Source organism: Polistes dominula, unplaced genomic scaffold (genome assembly GCF_049000335.1).
Source record: "Polistes dominula isolate Pdom_NZ unplaced genomic scaffold, Pdom_raw_medaka contig_24, whole genome shotgun sequence".
In the NCBI taxonomy this organism is placed as follows: domain Eukaryota; kingdom Metazoa; phylum Arthropoda; class Insecta; order Hymenoptera; family Vespidae; genus Polistes; species Polistes dominula.
Genome location: NW_028301150.1, coordinates 3,897,784 through 3,911,849, shown reverse-complemented (window position 1 = coordinate 3,911,849; position 14,066 = coordinate 3,897,784). Strand labels below are relative to the sequence as shown.

The 14,066-nt window shown below is 25.7% G+C and overlaps 4 protein-coding genes and 1 long non-coding RNA gene across 6 annotated transcripts; 2 read left to right on the top strand and 3 right to left on the bottom strand.

Annotated features, from left to right (window-relative positions):
• Positions 1 to 158: 158 nt before the first annotated feature.
• Positions 159 to 1,947, top strand: LOC149030800 (uncharacterized). The gene is made up of 2 exons (XR_016178334.1): positions 159 to 456; positions 1,709 to 1,947. It is a non-coding gene; the product is annotated as an uncharacterized LOC149030800 (long non-coding RNA).
• On the bottom strand, positions 776 to 5,880 carry LOC107065421 (required for meiotic nuclear division protein 1 homolog). Its single transcript, XM_015319101.2, has 5 exons — positions 5,253 to 5,880; positions 4,991 to 5,105; positions 1,596 to 1,815; positions 1,137 to 1,494; positions 776 to 1,066 (listed from the first exon to the last, which is right to left on the bottom strand). Exons 1-5 carry the CDS (start codon positions 5,559 to 5,561, stop codon positions 902 to 904), a joined length of 1,167 nt encoding a protein of 388 aa, XP_015174587.2. The 5' UTR covers positions 5,562 to 5,880; the 3' UTR covers positions 776 to 901.
• On the bottom strand, positions 2,215 to 4,267 carry LOC107065418 (glutathione synthetase). The gene is made up of 3 exons (XM_015319095.2): positions 3,228 to 4,267; positions 2,733 to 3,139; positions 2,215 to 2,645 (listed from the first exon to the last, which is right to left on the bottom strand). Exons 1-3 carry the CDS (start codon positions 3,878 to 3,880, stop codon positions 2,221 to 2,223), a joined length of 1,485 nt encoding a protein of 494 aa, XP_015174581.1. The 5' UTR covers positions 3,881 to 4,267; the 3' UTR covers positions 2,215 to 2,220.
• A 427-nt stretch (positions 5,881 to 6,307) lies between the features above and the next one.
• On the bottom strand, positions 6,308 to 10,040 carry Cog2 (conserved oligomeric Golgi complex subunit 2). The gene is made up of 11 exons (XM_015319073.2): positions 9,689 to 10,040; positions 9,306 to 9,533; positions 8,760 to 9,026; positions 8,272 to 8,573; positions 8,014 to 8,131; positions 7,614 to 7,936; positions 7,465 to 7,531; positions 7,196 to 7,376; positions 6,839 to 7,118; positions 6,570 to 6,750; positions 6,308 to 6,489 (listed from the first exon to the last, which is right to left on the bottom strand). The coding sequence occupies exons 1-11, from the start codon at positions 9,758 to 9,760 to the stop codon at positions 6,406 to 6,408; spliced, it is 2,103 nt and encodes a 700-aa protein (XP_015174559.2). The 5' UTR covers positions 9,761 to 10,040; the 3' UTR covers positions 6,308 to 6,405.
• A 150-nt stretch (positions 10,041 to 10,190) lies between these two features.
• On the top strand, positions 10,191 to 13,465 carry LOC107065413 (uncharacterized). 2 transcript variants are annotated; one of them, XM_015319081.2, is made up of 7 exons: positions 10,191 to 10,327; positions 10,427 to 10,746; positions 10,836 to 10,953; positions 11,367 to 11,717; positions 11,818 to 12,096; positions 12,218 to 12,495; positions 12,591 to 13,465. In XM_015319081.2, exons 2-7 carry the CDS (start codon positions 10,649 to 10,651, stop codon positions 13,423 to 13,425), a joined length of 1,959 nt encoding a protein of 652 aa, XP_015174567.2. In that variant the 5' UTR covers positions 10,191 to 10,327; positions 10,427 to 10,648; the 3' UTR covers positions 13,426 to 13,465. The 2 variants fall into 2 exon arrangements, with proteins under 2 accessions (XP_015174567.2, XP_089033774.1); XM_089177648.1 differs by having other exon boundaries at positions 10,195 to 10,327; positions 10,520 to 10,746.
• Positions 13,466 to 14,066: the final 601 nt, after the last annotated feature.

Sequence of the window (14,066 nt, the reverse complement as noted above, 5' to 3'; positions counted from 1 at the left end):
GGCCCCTCGCGCACTATCTATCACTCGGCCTCATTATTGCTCACCTCACAAGTAAATGTTCTCCTACTTTCTACAAACTATCTCATTTTTTGCTTTAGATTTGCAAGCTTTAGTATAAAACGTTATATGCACTATGGTTTTAATTCTACACCTACGAAGGCAGGTGGCATTGTGATACATCAATGTGTAACACATTCCCTTAAATGTTACATATTAACAATATTATAACTGTATACTTGTATACTCTATTTACATATTTTTTACTAGAATAAATGTTAAATAATTGATTAGCTTGGATTTGATATTAAAAAATAAAATAAAAGCAATAAGAAACAATCAAAGGGATAAAATACAGCAAAATACTCGGCAATGCAGTCGCGCAGGGATGAATGCGTATACAATACATCTTCGAATAATAAAAGTATGTCACGGTGTGATATACGTATATGGGTCAAGGTATATATAAGTACTTTACTAACAAAATCCCAGGCAGAAATGACTGCAGTATATTTTAAGTTTAGATAAAAAGAAAAGTAAATGTGATGGACACGGATAAGCTGGATAATATTTAACGAATCATGTTGATTTCATTGATCTTTTGTTTTATTTGTTATTTTTTAAATAACTTTTAACATTAACGATCGATAAATTTTAAATTGATTACAAATAAAATGTAGCGTCTTGATATTGTTTTAACAATCTATATAAATCACAATGTTCAGTCACAGTTTTCTCGTAAAATAATAATAAAATATTATCGTAACAAGAATCTGAATAAATTAATGTACATATATTTTTCTTTAAAAATACATTTTTAAATATATGTACAATAGTTTAATGAATGTTTGTCAATTCTATAGACATTAAAAATGTGTGCTTAATGGAAATACCTATGTAATATCTATTTTACAAAATATCTATCAACATAATGTAAAGTTTCAAATGCTACCTCCACCATTATAAGAACTATAATCATCCATTCTAAACGAATGTGATGTCGATCGCTCAAATGACTGGAAAGAATTGCGACAAGTTCCACGCAATGATTTAATTTTTCGTTCATCACCTGCCGAAATACACAAATTAATTTTATTTAAAGAAAATATTGAAGTATTTATTTATCATCTATATCTTACCCTTGTACGTTTTGCTATATTGAAGTATCCATATATTTGTTGATATAAATTTTCCAAATCATCTCGTTCCCAATAAAAATCAGGTGTGTCTAATAAATCTGAACTTAAATTAATTAAATGCCTTAATGCAAATAATTCGCCTTGTTTTCTAAGGACCTCGCGTTGTGACATTCGTAATTTTTGACCAGTCCGCAAATCTTCCGTCACAAATTCAACCGTATTTATATAATTGGATAACGATGCTTCCCAGATTCCAAGTTTTACAGATTGTGCCATTGCATTGGAAAACGTAAATTTTTCTAAATTTGTAGCGTCTTTTACAAGTATTATATTTCCATCCTTAATATGACATTTTTTTCTGCAAAATTATACAAATTATATGTTAACGTAATTTCTAGTTCACATTTATTATATATAATTCTTTCATAATCAATTTTAACATTTAATCGATTTACTTACCCGTTTTCTGTATACGTATAGGTCATAACTTCACTCTCTGCGTGAATTAATTCCGACGTATAACTACTTTCTTCAAAATTTTTTAAAAATTTTAATATGTTCCCACTTTCCAGATCAGGGATATTCCACATAACGACTGTACCTTCCCGGAAAAAATATAATTCTCTTGGTTCGTGTCCAACCTCATATTTTGCTGTTGCATAAATAACATCTGGTAAAGCTGCGAAAAAAATTGAAACAATAAATAATTGTCAATATATTTAAATATACTATTATTATACTATTTCTTCGTGCAAATCTTATATTTGCAATGTATTTTTATTAAGGGAATTTAATACAATGATAACACATACATATATCTATACATATTTTTTTATCATATAAAATATTCACATACACACATACATACCAGAAAATTTTTTTATAAATGCGTTATCAATATTTTATCATATTACACATATGATGATTATAAAATTCTATACACAAATTCTGACACATTTTATCAAAAATGTGCTAATAAAAATTATTTACCAATATTATTTGTAATCAATTTTTATAATAACGTAGAAAACATATATTACTTATATCCTATTATTAGTATAAAATGATAATCATCAAAAGTACATTAATCTACTAAAAAAGGACTGTCACATGCACCTAAACCAGCTGCTACTCCACCTTCATTGGCAGTAGCTAATTTAGTTCTTAACATATGACCAGCCTGTTTATTAACATATATATTTTTATAATCGGCAATAATAACACCAAAAATTCCCAATTCTGAAACTAATTCTTTTGGTTGTAAATAATTATCACTCTCTGGTCTAATCATATAATTTAATTGATTCGGTGGAATAATTTTATCCATAAGAATCCATGCTACACGTTCTTGTTTATCCTTAATATCTAACAAGAACTTTTTTATATCCGTTCCATACACGTTATTAGATCCACCTTCTCTTTGTGGTTTTAATACGAATTGTTCAGGATTTTGAATACCCATTTCTATAGCTTCATCTCCATGATTATCAAAATCAAGAGCATATAAGCCTAAGAAATAAAAAAGAAAAAGAGAGAAAAAATAATTGTAGGTATGCAATATATACCTGCATATGAAAGTAGTATAATTATACTAACCAGTGAATATTTTTTTAATATTTGTAACATTATTCTCATCTTTCAAAAATTTCGCAACATTTCCAGATTTAGCTAAAGCCTGTTGAACTTTTTTGGTTCCTGCTAAATGATATTGTATAGATGGACATTTAATTGCTAAAGATCTTTCTATTAATAATCTAACATCCCATTCTTTTTTTGTATGATATTGTCCAGGTTCATAACCACATCTATAATAAACTACTGCTACAATATAATCATCCACTATTAATTCCTTATTAGACCCTAATTTGGCAGTAGTAATCATTTCAGTTAGAGTACGTCGAATTACTTTAATATTAGGGTTTTGCTTTCTTATTTCAAATTCATGAAAACGTTGATCACATATATTGTAAGAAATGTCTTCAACAATAAATAAAATAATAGCTCTGAAAACAATATTATCCATTCTATAGAAAAATAATATATCTAATAAACAAAGTATAATATTATATTTTTATTTGATAATAGACGCACTGTGAATCTCCATATAATGTCCACGCTTTGATCATAGCTGAGCATAACTCTTGCAATACATTATTTTCAGGAAGATTATTTAACTGATCATTATATCCAAGTTCTTGTAATACAAATCTATGTAACTTAGTAGATGCTTGTCCCAACCATCCAAATCCAGAAGCTATTGTATTTATCTCTACTTGTTTCCAACAACAATAGGGTATATATTTTTTATATTCGTTTCCTTCTGAACAACTAGTATCTAACATTAAATCTGATCGAAGTAGACCCAGAGAAATTTTCTGTGTAATTCCTTCCTCATAGATGGTTTCATATATATTGAAAAGCATTCTAGTAAAATGATCAACTTTTATCGTTTCTTTTAAAGTATCTTTTAAAAAATTATAATCATGTGCTACTTCGTGTATAAGTAGATTTAATATTGGTTGAATATGACAGGCTTTTTCAAATTCTTGTCTAGGAAATGGCGATGGTAATAGAATAAATGGTGCAAATTGTAACATATTTCTATTAAAATTGATCTTTGATCTCATACACATTCCATGCATAAGCGCCCAATCAATTGCTTTCTCTACCAATTCATGTTGTTCTTTCTTTGATGAAGGTAACGAAAATGGAGCATCCATGCATGATATCTTATTATTGTCCATTTTTTAAATATATTGAGCGCTATAATTTTTCACCAAATTCTTACAAAACAGTAGTAATTATTGTTATTATAAAAGCAATGTGTTAAAGCACTTTCATAACTTTACACTTTCTTTGATTTTGGTTTCTTTGATTTTTAATAAGAATATATTTTAATTTCTCTTTTTTTGTTTATATATTTTTCTTACAATTCAAATAACACACACATACAACACACACAACATCCGCACGCACGTGTCAAGCACATATAGATATATATGCAAGAATTCTTTTTTTTATTTTGTTTATTTTTGTAAAAATTGTTTAATTTAAAAATTATATTCATAAACCAATAATAAATGATTATAAAAATGAGATAAACAGAATGAATAAGGAATTATATTTGACGAGTAGAAACCACGTGATCGATTTATGACATAACTGTGAAAACAAGAAACAAATATATATATATTATATATATAATACAAGAAATATATATATATATATATATATATATATATATATATATATATATATGTATATATTTATATTCCTGATTAATTTTTAGTAATTTTAGGTAAAAAGAGAGAGAATGATCAAAAAAGGACACTTTTAAAACATATGTACGTACGTATATATATACGTATTTTCTACAATACACTTGCAAATTAAATATAGACACTTAAAGATAATTTATATGATAAATGTCATATGATTATCAAAATTTCTTATCTTTTTCGAGTACTTTTTAAAAATATTAATTTGTACATATATTAATAAAGTTAAATGCTCATTGGATAAGGTTAATCACGTGAATTCACTGCTTGTCCAATCAATAAGAGAATTACATCATTGATCTTAAATCTATGCATGAGGTTCTGGATCTATTAATAAATATTAGATTAATATTTTTTATGAATCATTATATTCCTCATTTTTCAACAATGTTTCTAATTCACATTTAACTCATTAATAAAGAAATTCAGAAAATATTTTTTAAATATAAGAAACATAAATTTGTATTTATCTTATATCTCTTAACATCTAAAGTTTAAATTTGTTTTTATGTAAAACTAATAGATTAAATATTAAATTAAATTTTATAATAGTATAATATTATATTTATTACTTACGGTTTGAAGATATATAAATCTTCTGAGGCACATACAGCTGTTGACTTAAGAGTCCTGCTTCTAAGCTTTCTAAATTATATTCCTCCGCTGTAGCCAATGCTTTTATGATCCAAACCTAATGGAAAAAAAATATATTTTGAATTAATGTTATAGAATCAAATTATTGAAACTATTAAAAAATAATTAACTTTACTTAATCACGCAATTGTCTTTATTAAAAATTTATTTTTAATTTTATTTAGAAGAAGACAATTTAACTTACTCCAGGTAATAAAGATGCTTCTTCTTCTACCACTTGTTTATTTTTCCTTATTGATCTTTTTTTTAATTGAAGCGTTGAAATATTTTCTTGAATTCCTGACTTATTATTTGCAATATTTTGAAAAAACTGAATGTTATTATGAAAAGATCTACAGGAAATAAATACATTCATATTTACAGAGTAATTTAGGGGTACAGTTATTCTTTTTTCAGTGAACATAAACACATTTTCAACTGTACGGTAAGTACTATAATTAAGACTTCGCCTACACGGCATTAATACTAATCGATTTAATATAGCACAACTCATTTTTTATTTTTTCTATTTATATTTTGTTATTTGTTAAAGAATGAAAATAATATTTATAAGAAAGTATTAAACTATCTAAATATTAATTTAACAAATGCACCTATGTTGTTTATGTACGTTATATGTATAATTTATTATTATCAAATAAATATTTACTATAAAATTGAATAGTATATAAAATTCAAACGTTAAAACAATCACACTAATAAGTAAAAACTCATTTATTTAAATTCACCGCTTCACATATTATAGAGGTTATATTCACAAAGAGGTTATATTCACGAGAATTCTAATGTCGACGAAATATAGTAGACTGGTGAAGTAAAAAAAAGACCACTAGATGGCGTATCGGGGCCGCACTAGGCAGTGCTGCCAACGTATGAAATAGATGTAGGGTTGGACAACCTGCAGTAGCGCTCCAACAAGAGATTTTTCTATAGTCGTCGTATGTTACACATACTCCTAAGATTACTTTCTTAAGATTTTGTATGTTTTTATATATAAATATATACTTCCAATCAAACATATTTTTATAGAAAACATACTTTTTAATGATATAATATCGATTTATAGATTTTTACTCGTTACCAAAAAAATACTGGAATATATTACGTATACGCACATATATTGTAATCATCTTATATGTCTAACTAATCAATCTACAAATTGCATGTTTATTATTGTTTACCACATTGATTTCATAACACAGGGTATTTATGTACGCCTAAACAATAAATCAAGAAAAATTTAACGTATTCCTAACACCCTTTTATTCATTTGCTTTCTTACATCTGTCGTTTAAATCATATGAATTAAGTGAAATATAATGAACTATTTAAAAATATTATTTTTTTAAAGCTGCTTCAACAGCTTGTGATAATTCTTGCAAATGTGATATATTTGAAACTGGTATATCGAGTTCAGTAATCTGAAACAATTCAATGATATATAATTTTTTATATGAAAGATATTAATAAATCATAATAATTTATTATTAAATATACTCACAGTTGCACTATATGCATTGACATCAATTTGTAACTGAATACGAATTTTTTCATCATCAGTAATTCCTTGAGAATCTAACGGGAGTACACCTGTCGATTTATCACGTATTCTTTTCAATCTTCTTAAACTTTCTTCTGTTTTTTGAACAGATGTCAATACATCTGTTACCGATGTTAAATAACTAAAATCCGAATATATATATATTACAAAATAGTTATATTTATTATATATATTTAAATTAATATATTTCTTTATGTTAGTCTACTAACCGTTCAGTTAACAAAGACAGCGCTAATTGTAACCACGTGGTAACATTTGTTGGTACAAAGTCATTATAATTGTTACGAAAATTAGAAAGAAAACTCAATGCATTTTTAACATATGCGCAAGGTTTAGTAGGTACTTCTCTATTAGTACGTCTATACAATCTTGGAATGTCGCTTACTTGTTTCAAATATGTTACACAGTGTGTTATAAGTTCATTTACAATTTCTTCTGTTGTAAGTGGCAAAATCATGTTAATTGATTTAGACGTTTCAGTCAAGCAATCTGAAATAATATTTAAAATAATATCTAAATTCTTAAATTTTATAGTAGAATATATTGAATTGTAATCAATAAATTACCTTCTAATAATTTTGATGTAGTTGAATTTTGGTTTGGATTTTTTAATTGCACTATCCGTAAGAAATTTGGTAATCCATTAACAAATTTTTCTACGTCACAGTATAAATGTATTAAAAAATCCAATTTAGAATTATTATTGGTATTTGCTATACCTTTAGACTTTTTACTTTCTTGCAATTTCTTTATATATAAAACATTAATTAAAGTTTATTAATTACTGTTTCATATATATTTATTAATGAAGAAATAAAGTAAATATCATATATACTTGTTTAACTGCTGTACAAGCCCATGTTTGATATCTTGAACATACTTGCAAAGTCAATTTCCAAAATCTGTAAACAATTATTTAAAAAAAAGAGGACTACCGATATGAATTTAATATTATATAGCATGCTTTTTGAAAATATTATTTACTCTTGAAAAAGTTGAGAAAGATATATATTTTCAGACCATATCCTATGCAAATTATTCCAAACTATGCACGTTGTATGAAGAGAGAATTCTTCTAACATTAAAGTATTGGCAGATCCTTTAATCAAATCAGATGAAATTGGCTCTTTAAAAGCCGTCTCGATTGTACCGGCTATTTCTTGAAATCGAATTTGAAAATAAACTGGTAAATTCCATTTTTTAAGAAAATTTTTATATTGTAAATGATCTTTCAAGATACTTCCACGTTCAGGCACGTCATAAAATTCTTCAAGTTTTTTACGAAAACACATTGTTTCTGTATATCTCTGCAAATATAAAATAACAGAAGTTATTAAAAGAATTTATATTTATATACAATCTTCGAGTTCGTTGTATTACTTACTTTATGAAACAACTCAGGATTTCCAGGTGCAAAAATATATTTCAACTCCTGATCTATTTTTTCTTCTATTTCAATCCAAAAACTATTTACTAAAAAATTAAAACCCTTTACTTTTATCCTAAAATATAATTGAAACAATATTTACATTCTATATAATTTAATTAATAATTATATATATGTATATATTAATTAATAATAATAATATATATATATATATATTAATTATATAACTCAATTAATACAAAAAATATAAGATACCTATTGGAGTATAACGTGATGTCTAAAAGTTGTTTGAGTTCTCCGCTTAAAATATTTAACAATCTATGATAAATACTTTGAAGATTATTAGATTCAGTTTGTGAGTTTTCATCTTGAAGTATATTATTTATAATTGGACTAATGACATCTCTTCTTACCACTGATTCTGCAGTTGTAACATTATCAAGCATAATATAAATTCTCAAGCAACGAATTAATAAATTATTATCTTTCTCATGTATACAAGCTAAAAATAACTCATTCAGATGTATTATTAGAAGATCTTCTAATTTCTTGCTTTCCTATATAAAATTGTTCATATTAGTAGAATAATTTATATACAACTCTATTGTAAAAAGAAAAAAATATATTTAAGCATACTTTTAAATGTTCTTTCATTTATGATTTAATATTCCGTTTGATTTAATACTGAATAATCTAATTTAAGAAATATTGTTCAAATATATTTGTAAAAATATAATACATACTGTTTGTTGATCTACAGAAATATCTGATTTGCATCTGGATATATGAAATTTTAAATGATTCAGTTCTGCAGTAGCTTGTTCTAAAACATCTATTTTCGTGAAACTTTCCATATAATTATCCACCGATAACATTGATGACAATTTCTTTAAACATTTGTAAACGCATTGCAAGCTGTGTAAACTCTGTTTCTGTAATTTTATTTGACAATCATCGGTCAGACTATCGGATAGAATTGTTATTTCGTCATCTAATGTTTGCTGAATTTGCTAATAAGAAAAGATAAAAATTAGAAACATAATGCATACATACACATATACACATAGTTAGTCTAAAAGAGTATTGTTTATTTTATAATACATAATATAATTAAAATTATATATCTTACTATGTCCGCAGTAATACCACATTAATGTAGCAAATAAATGTCTTTGACAAATGCCAGACAATAAAGTGTTGAAACATTTAATTTTTAATGCTTTCTTAAACTAAATTTGTGTAAATATATGTACAGATAAAATATTACAATGAGATAAAAAATGTATTACCATAACTTCTTCTCTAAGTTGGCTAAGTGGTATTTCCAAGCCATTAATTGCTTTGTCAAGACCGATGAGATTACTTGAAAGATTAACAAAATCCGTGTAATCTCTGTTAATTAAATCAATCATTGCAGATCTTAATAATTTCAAATACATTCCTAAATCATCTCTCATAGTTTCAAGTTTCACAACTTTTCTATGGTCTTGAAGGAAAGTATCCACATTGAAATTACTCTATAATAAATAATACTTGACATTAATAATAAAAAACAACTTTTGACACAAACAATTCTATATTTATTATAATATTTGTATACACAATTTGAATTTGATTAAATTTTTGTTCAATTATTTTGACATTTCAAATAGATTACAAAATCATACTAAACCTGAATAAATTCATGCTCCAAAAAACATAAATCCTTGGGGGCTACTGGTAAACTCGGTTTATCATCAGACATGATTTACTCTCACAATTATGAATTTACAATTTTGCATAAATAATCTTATTAAATCCACTGAGCTGTCATTGACATAACCTCAAATTAAAACTGCAGACCGTTCAACTTTTCAATCTTTATGAAATAACTTTAGATTATGCTTATTATAATCAATTATAATTAACATTAATTTTTTATATGTGTATAAATTATTACTCTAATATTAATTTCATCTAATTATCCTTAATAAATATTAACATTTCAATAATCTTAATAGAAGACAGTGTTCGTTGATTGGACACTGATCAGATGATGTCACACATTATCACCAGTTTTCAAAGCACATACGAATAATTCATAGAATTTGATCAAATTCAATAGAATTTATGTAACTACATAATATTTAAAGATACGTCAGATAAAACAATATGATTTGTCTATATTCTCAAGAATTTATTGTGATTGGCGTAGTAAACATTTTCTACTAAATTGTCCAATTATATAAAATACATTATGTATGCGATGTATATATAAGTATATATTTACGTACATATACATATGCATTGCTAAAGTTGCACTTAATATTTAGTAAGTTATAATAATTAACAAAAATTAACTAATAAATATTATTTTTTTTTCGTATCAATTTATGTTTTAGTTTGATAATGTAAATACATGTTTTTACAGTGAACAAAATTTTATATAATATATATAAATGCGCTATCGATAATACAGAGCTAACAGAAATAACTTAATTTTAATGGCAACTCAAATTGTTAGGTTAAGGTTAAAGGACCTATAAGTTTGGCGGGAGATGCTGAATAAAATTCATTACGTTAAAAACGCTAGTGGTTTGCAGTTTTAAAAAAAACATTTCAATGAAGATTGTTTATTTAGTAAAATGAAAAAATGGATTCTATATATTACTTGCTGTGTAATTTTATATCGATCTTCATTACAATTCTTTTAATATTTGTCACGTGTATTGTTGTCTTCCTAAGACTAAAGTAAGAACTTATAGTTTATATAAATATTGTGAATATATTTTTAATTACAAGTATTTATAATTATTATTATATTACTCTTTTTTGTTTAGATTAAGATGGCCTAAAAAAGTAAATTGCTGGTTTTGTCATAATAACACAAAAGTGAGACGAGAACAGATCAATTGGTGGTTATGTCCATCCTGTGAACAGTACAATGGATTTTCCAAGGTAATCTTCCAATTATATTAAAAATACAGAGAGTCCTCTAACTGGTGATACAAGCGAGCAGGGGTGATTCTACATGGAAAACTAACGAAAATATAGAATAAAATTTTATCATATAAGGCTTTGTTTTGGAGAAAAATAAGTTTGAAAATTTGTTTAGTACGTGTGCACTTGACTGAATTTATAATCCTGGGAATTAAAAGTTTTGTTTAATAAGCATAAGAGAAAAACTGATACAAGAAATTTCATCATATTAACAATGTCTGTAAAAATATGTATTAAGAAGCACAAAAATGCTATCCGAAATATCTGAGAGTAAGATAGTAAAATTCAACGAGCTGAAATTGAATCTGTATAATGAATCTAATAATTTTCATAAATTTTCTTATAAATTTTTTCTTGTAATTTATTTTTAGGATGGAAATTATATGTATGATATACCAGAGCAATATAAAGTTTCTACCAATAACTCTACAAAATATTGTAGTAGTAAACCTGAAACAGTACCGTTCTCAAAGAATACATTTTGTAAGAAATGCAATAAAAATCAGAAAGTTAAATTAATAGAACTTTCAAATTTTGAGCCAACCAATGAAAAAAAATATGATGAAGAAATTAAACAATTTAAAAATTCTTTAGAATTAAAATATCCACTTTGTACAAATTGTAATGGCATAGTACAAAATGTATTGGCTAAACAGAAAATGTGGCTTGATCATTATAAAATGATGTTTTTTAAACGTAAACCTTTACATAAATTTATTACTGTAAGTAATGTCATTTCTTTTAATAATAATCTAAGTTCATATATGTGAATTTTGGAGTTGCAAAATCTTAATATAGTAGTCTTTGTTTATTCGATTGCAGAATGCAAAACAATTCGAAGGATTTTTCAGAGTAATTTCAACTATTTTTGATTCAGTTATTGTATATAATAATGAATTTTTATTGTTACCTATCGGAGGATTAATTTTTCAATTATGTGCGTGCTGGGCTGGAGCAGCAAAGAGAAGAAATTCTGATATTTTATTGTCGATTTTATGGATTTGTATAATTATACTTACATCTTTTAAAGAATATAAATTACTCAAAACAGATCTTCACAACGATTGGTTTTCTCTCGAATATGTAACTCAATACCATGCGGTACGTATTACAAAATTAATATTTAAAAAAAAGTTTATATATGATGACAACAGAAAATAATAGATAATATGTTATGTTCATTATATTCGCATATACACAAGTTTAATTTTACATGTTTTAGGTCATTTGCTTTGCATTAATAATAGGCTTTATGAATATTACACCCAAATCGAATATTAAAGTAAGGGAAGATCACTTTAAGAAAATAGAAACAAATGTAAAAAATTGTGAAGCACAAATATTTCCTGAAATCGAAATAACAAATAGTACACAGAAGCTTGTTAAACAAGTAGATACAGATTTAAATGAAACTGCCAATTCTTCAGTGAACATGACCAAATATTTAATGACTCCTGTTTCTGTTGATATTCCTGATCCTATTGGTACAACACTATCAACGTATGTATTTTTTAGTTCAAACCTAAATTTAATTCAACTTTATTATAAATATTGAAAAATATTAATTTATATTAAATTTTGTTGTTGTTTAACAGAACTGGTCCAGAATTATCTAAATTATCTAAATTATCGACATTAACGAACAATTTAGATATTCGTTCTACTTTACAATTCAAAAATAATCAATTAGATAATTCTGAATTAGACGATAGCATGAGTACACTCAGTATATTTTCATCAGATGATAATATACAGAAATGCCAAAAAAGAACACCTAAGATATTTGAAAAGAAAATCTATAGTACAGTTAGTCCTGATCTATTTAAAAAATCAAATAATATATTGAGCAAAAGGAATATTTTATCACCGCCTAAATTAAGATCAGTAACACAAACGTCGTGGGTTGCTGGTGGATATTGGCAAGAAGGCATGGATACCCCATCATTATCAAGATCATCCAGTCAAAGTTCTGGTTTTGGTTCAGTCGGTTCTAACTGTGCTCCTTCTAGAGAACCCTCCATTCACGAATTGGATCAATGTTCTATTATTTCGGACGCATCATTGTCATATTATGGTCAAAAGCAAAACACTGTAAAATCAGTTAAACGTTTTTGTCAACCTATACAATCGTATTCTTTTATAAAACCGAAAAATCCAACGTGCCATCAAACATTGAAATTCTCGCAAAATCATTTGTTACCTCAGCAAATCTTAACGCCACATTTTACAAAGAACAATGCTAATTATGATGAGTGTTGTTTGCAACAGTCAAAAATCTGCACAGATGATATGGAAAATTTAATGAACACACAACAAATAATTCATCAACCTTATAAAACAGTATCAAATAATACTTTTTGGTTACATGCGTTGTTGTGTGGCTCGCTTTTATTAAATATTCTGGCAGTTTGTACAACTTTGTTGCGTTAAGAAAGTATCGTTAGTATCATTAGTAAGAGATCGATTTTTATTTTTTGTCAATAATTTTTTTTCCACTATTTACCGTTACCACAGAACGTAATTTATCTATTCGCTATCAATAGATAGCGTAGCATATACTGCCAATATATCATAACATATTAATAAAAGCCTGATAATTATCTAAATAAGCATTTAAGAAATGTCTTCGTACAAAGTAAAACTTTGTACATGTAATTAGAGTATTGTTTTTATACATCATATGATATTTACGTATTTGATATACAAATAATTTTGATGCATCTGTAAATCATGAAATTTGTGATATGATGAAAGGAAGAAAAAAAGAATATAATGTGTTCAATCAAGATATTATAATTAAAAAAAATTATTATATTTACTTTTTACTACTCTATAAGGATTTCCTACTTTTTTTATTCTTATCGATATTGACTTATGTTTTGTGTGTTTACATAATGCTTACAAAAAAAAAAATTTATTTTGTGCAGTTACACAAGTTCATTGTTAATAATAATTAATATATTATTTGTTTTTTCTCTTCTGATAAAAAAAAAACTAATTTATTTTTCAATGATACGTTTTATGTATAAATAAAATATACTAATATTTATAATACTATATTATGTCCAGCA

Coding starts and splice junctions, on each gene's coding strand:
- LOC107065413 (XM_015319081.2), top strand. CDS start 10,649: ATGGATTCTATATATTACTTGCTGTGTAATTTTATATCGATCTTCATT. Junction 10,747..10,835: donor GTTGTCTTCCTAAGACTAAA/GTAAGAACTTAT, acceptor TTTTTTGTTTAG/ATTAAGATGGCCTAAAAAAG. Junction 12,097..12,217: donor ATGTAACTCAATACCATGCG/GTACGTATTACA, acceptor TACATGTTTTAG/GTCATTTGCTTTGCATTAAT.
- LOC107065421 (XM_015319101.2), bottom strand. CDS start 5,561: ATGAGTTGTGCTATATTAAATCGATTAGTATTAATGCCGTGTAGGCGA. Junction 1,816..4,990: donor GATTTATATATCTTCAAACC/GTAAGTAATAAA, acceptor TTTTTTTCGCAG/CTTTACCAGATGTTATTTAT. Junction 1,495..1,595: donor TATACGTATACAGAAAACGG/GTAAGTAAATCG, acceptor ATAATTTTGCAG/AAAAAAATGTCATATTAAGG.
- LOC107065418 (XM_015319095.2), bottom strand. CDS start 3,880: ATGGACAATAATAAGATATCATGCATGGATGCTCCATTTTCGTTACCT. Junction 3,140..3,227: donor ACATTATATGGAGATTCACA/GTGCGTCTATTA, acceptor TATTGTTTTCAG/AGCTATTATTTTATTTATTG. Junction 2,646..2,732: donor TATTAAAAAAATATTCACTG/GTTAGTATAATT, acceptor TTTATTTCTTAG/GCTTATATGCTCTTGATTTT.
- Cog2 (XM_015319073.2), bottom strand. CDS start 9,760: ATGTCTGATGATAAACCGAGTTTACCAGTAGCCCCCAAGGATTTATGT. Junction 8,132..8,271: donor ATCACGTTATACTCCAATAG/GTATCTTATATT, acceptor ATTATATTTTAG/GATAAAAGTAAAGGGTTTTA. Junction 7,119..7,195: donor TACATCAAAATTATTAGAAG/GTAATTTATTGA, acceptor ATATTATTTCAG/ATTGCTTGACTGAAACGTCT.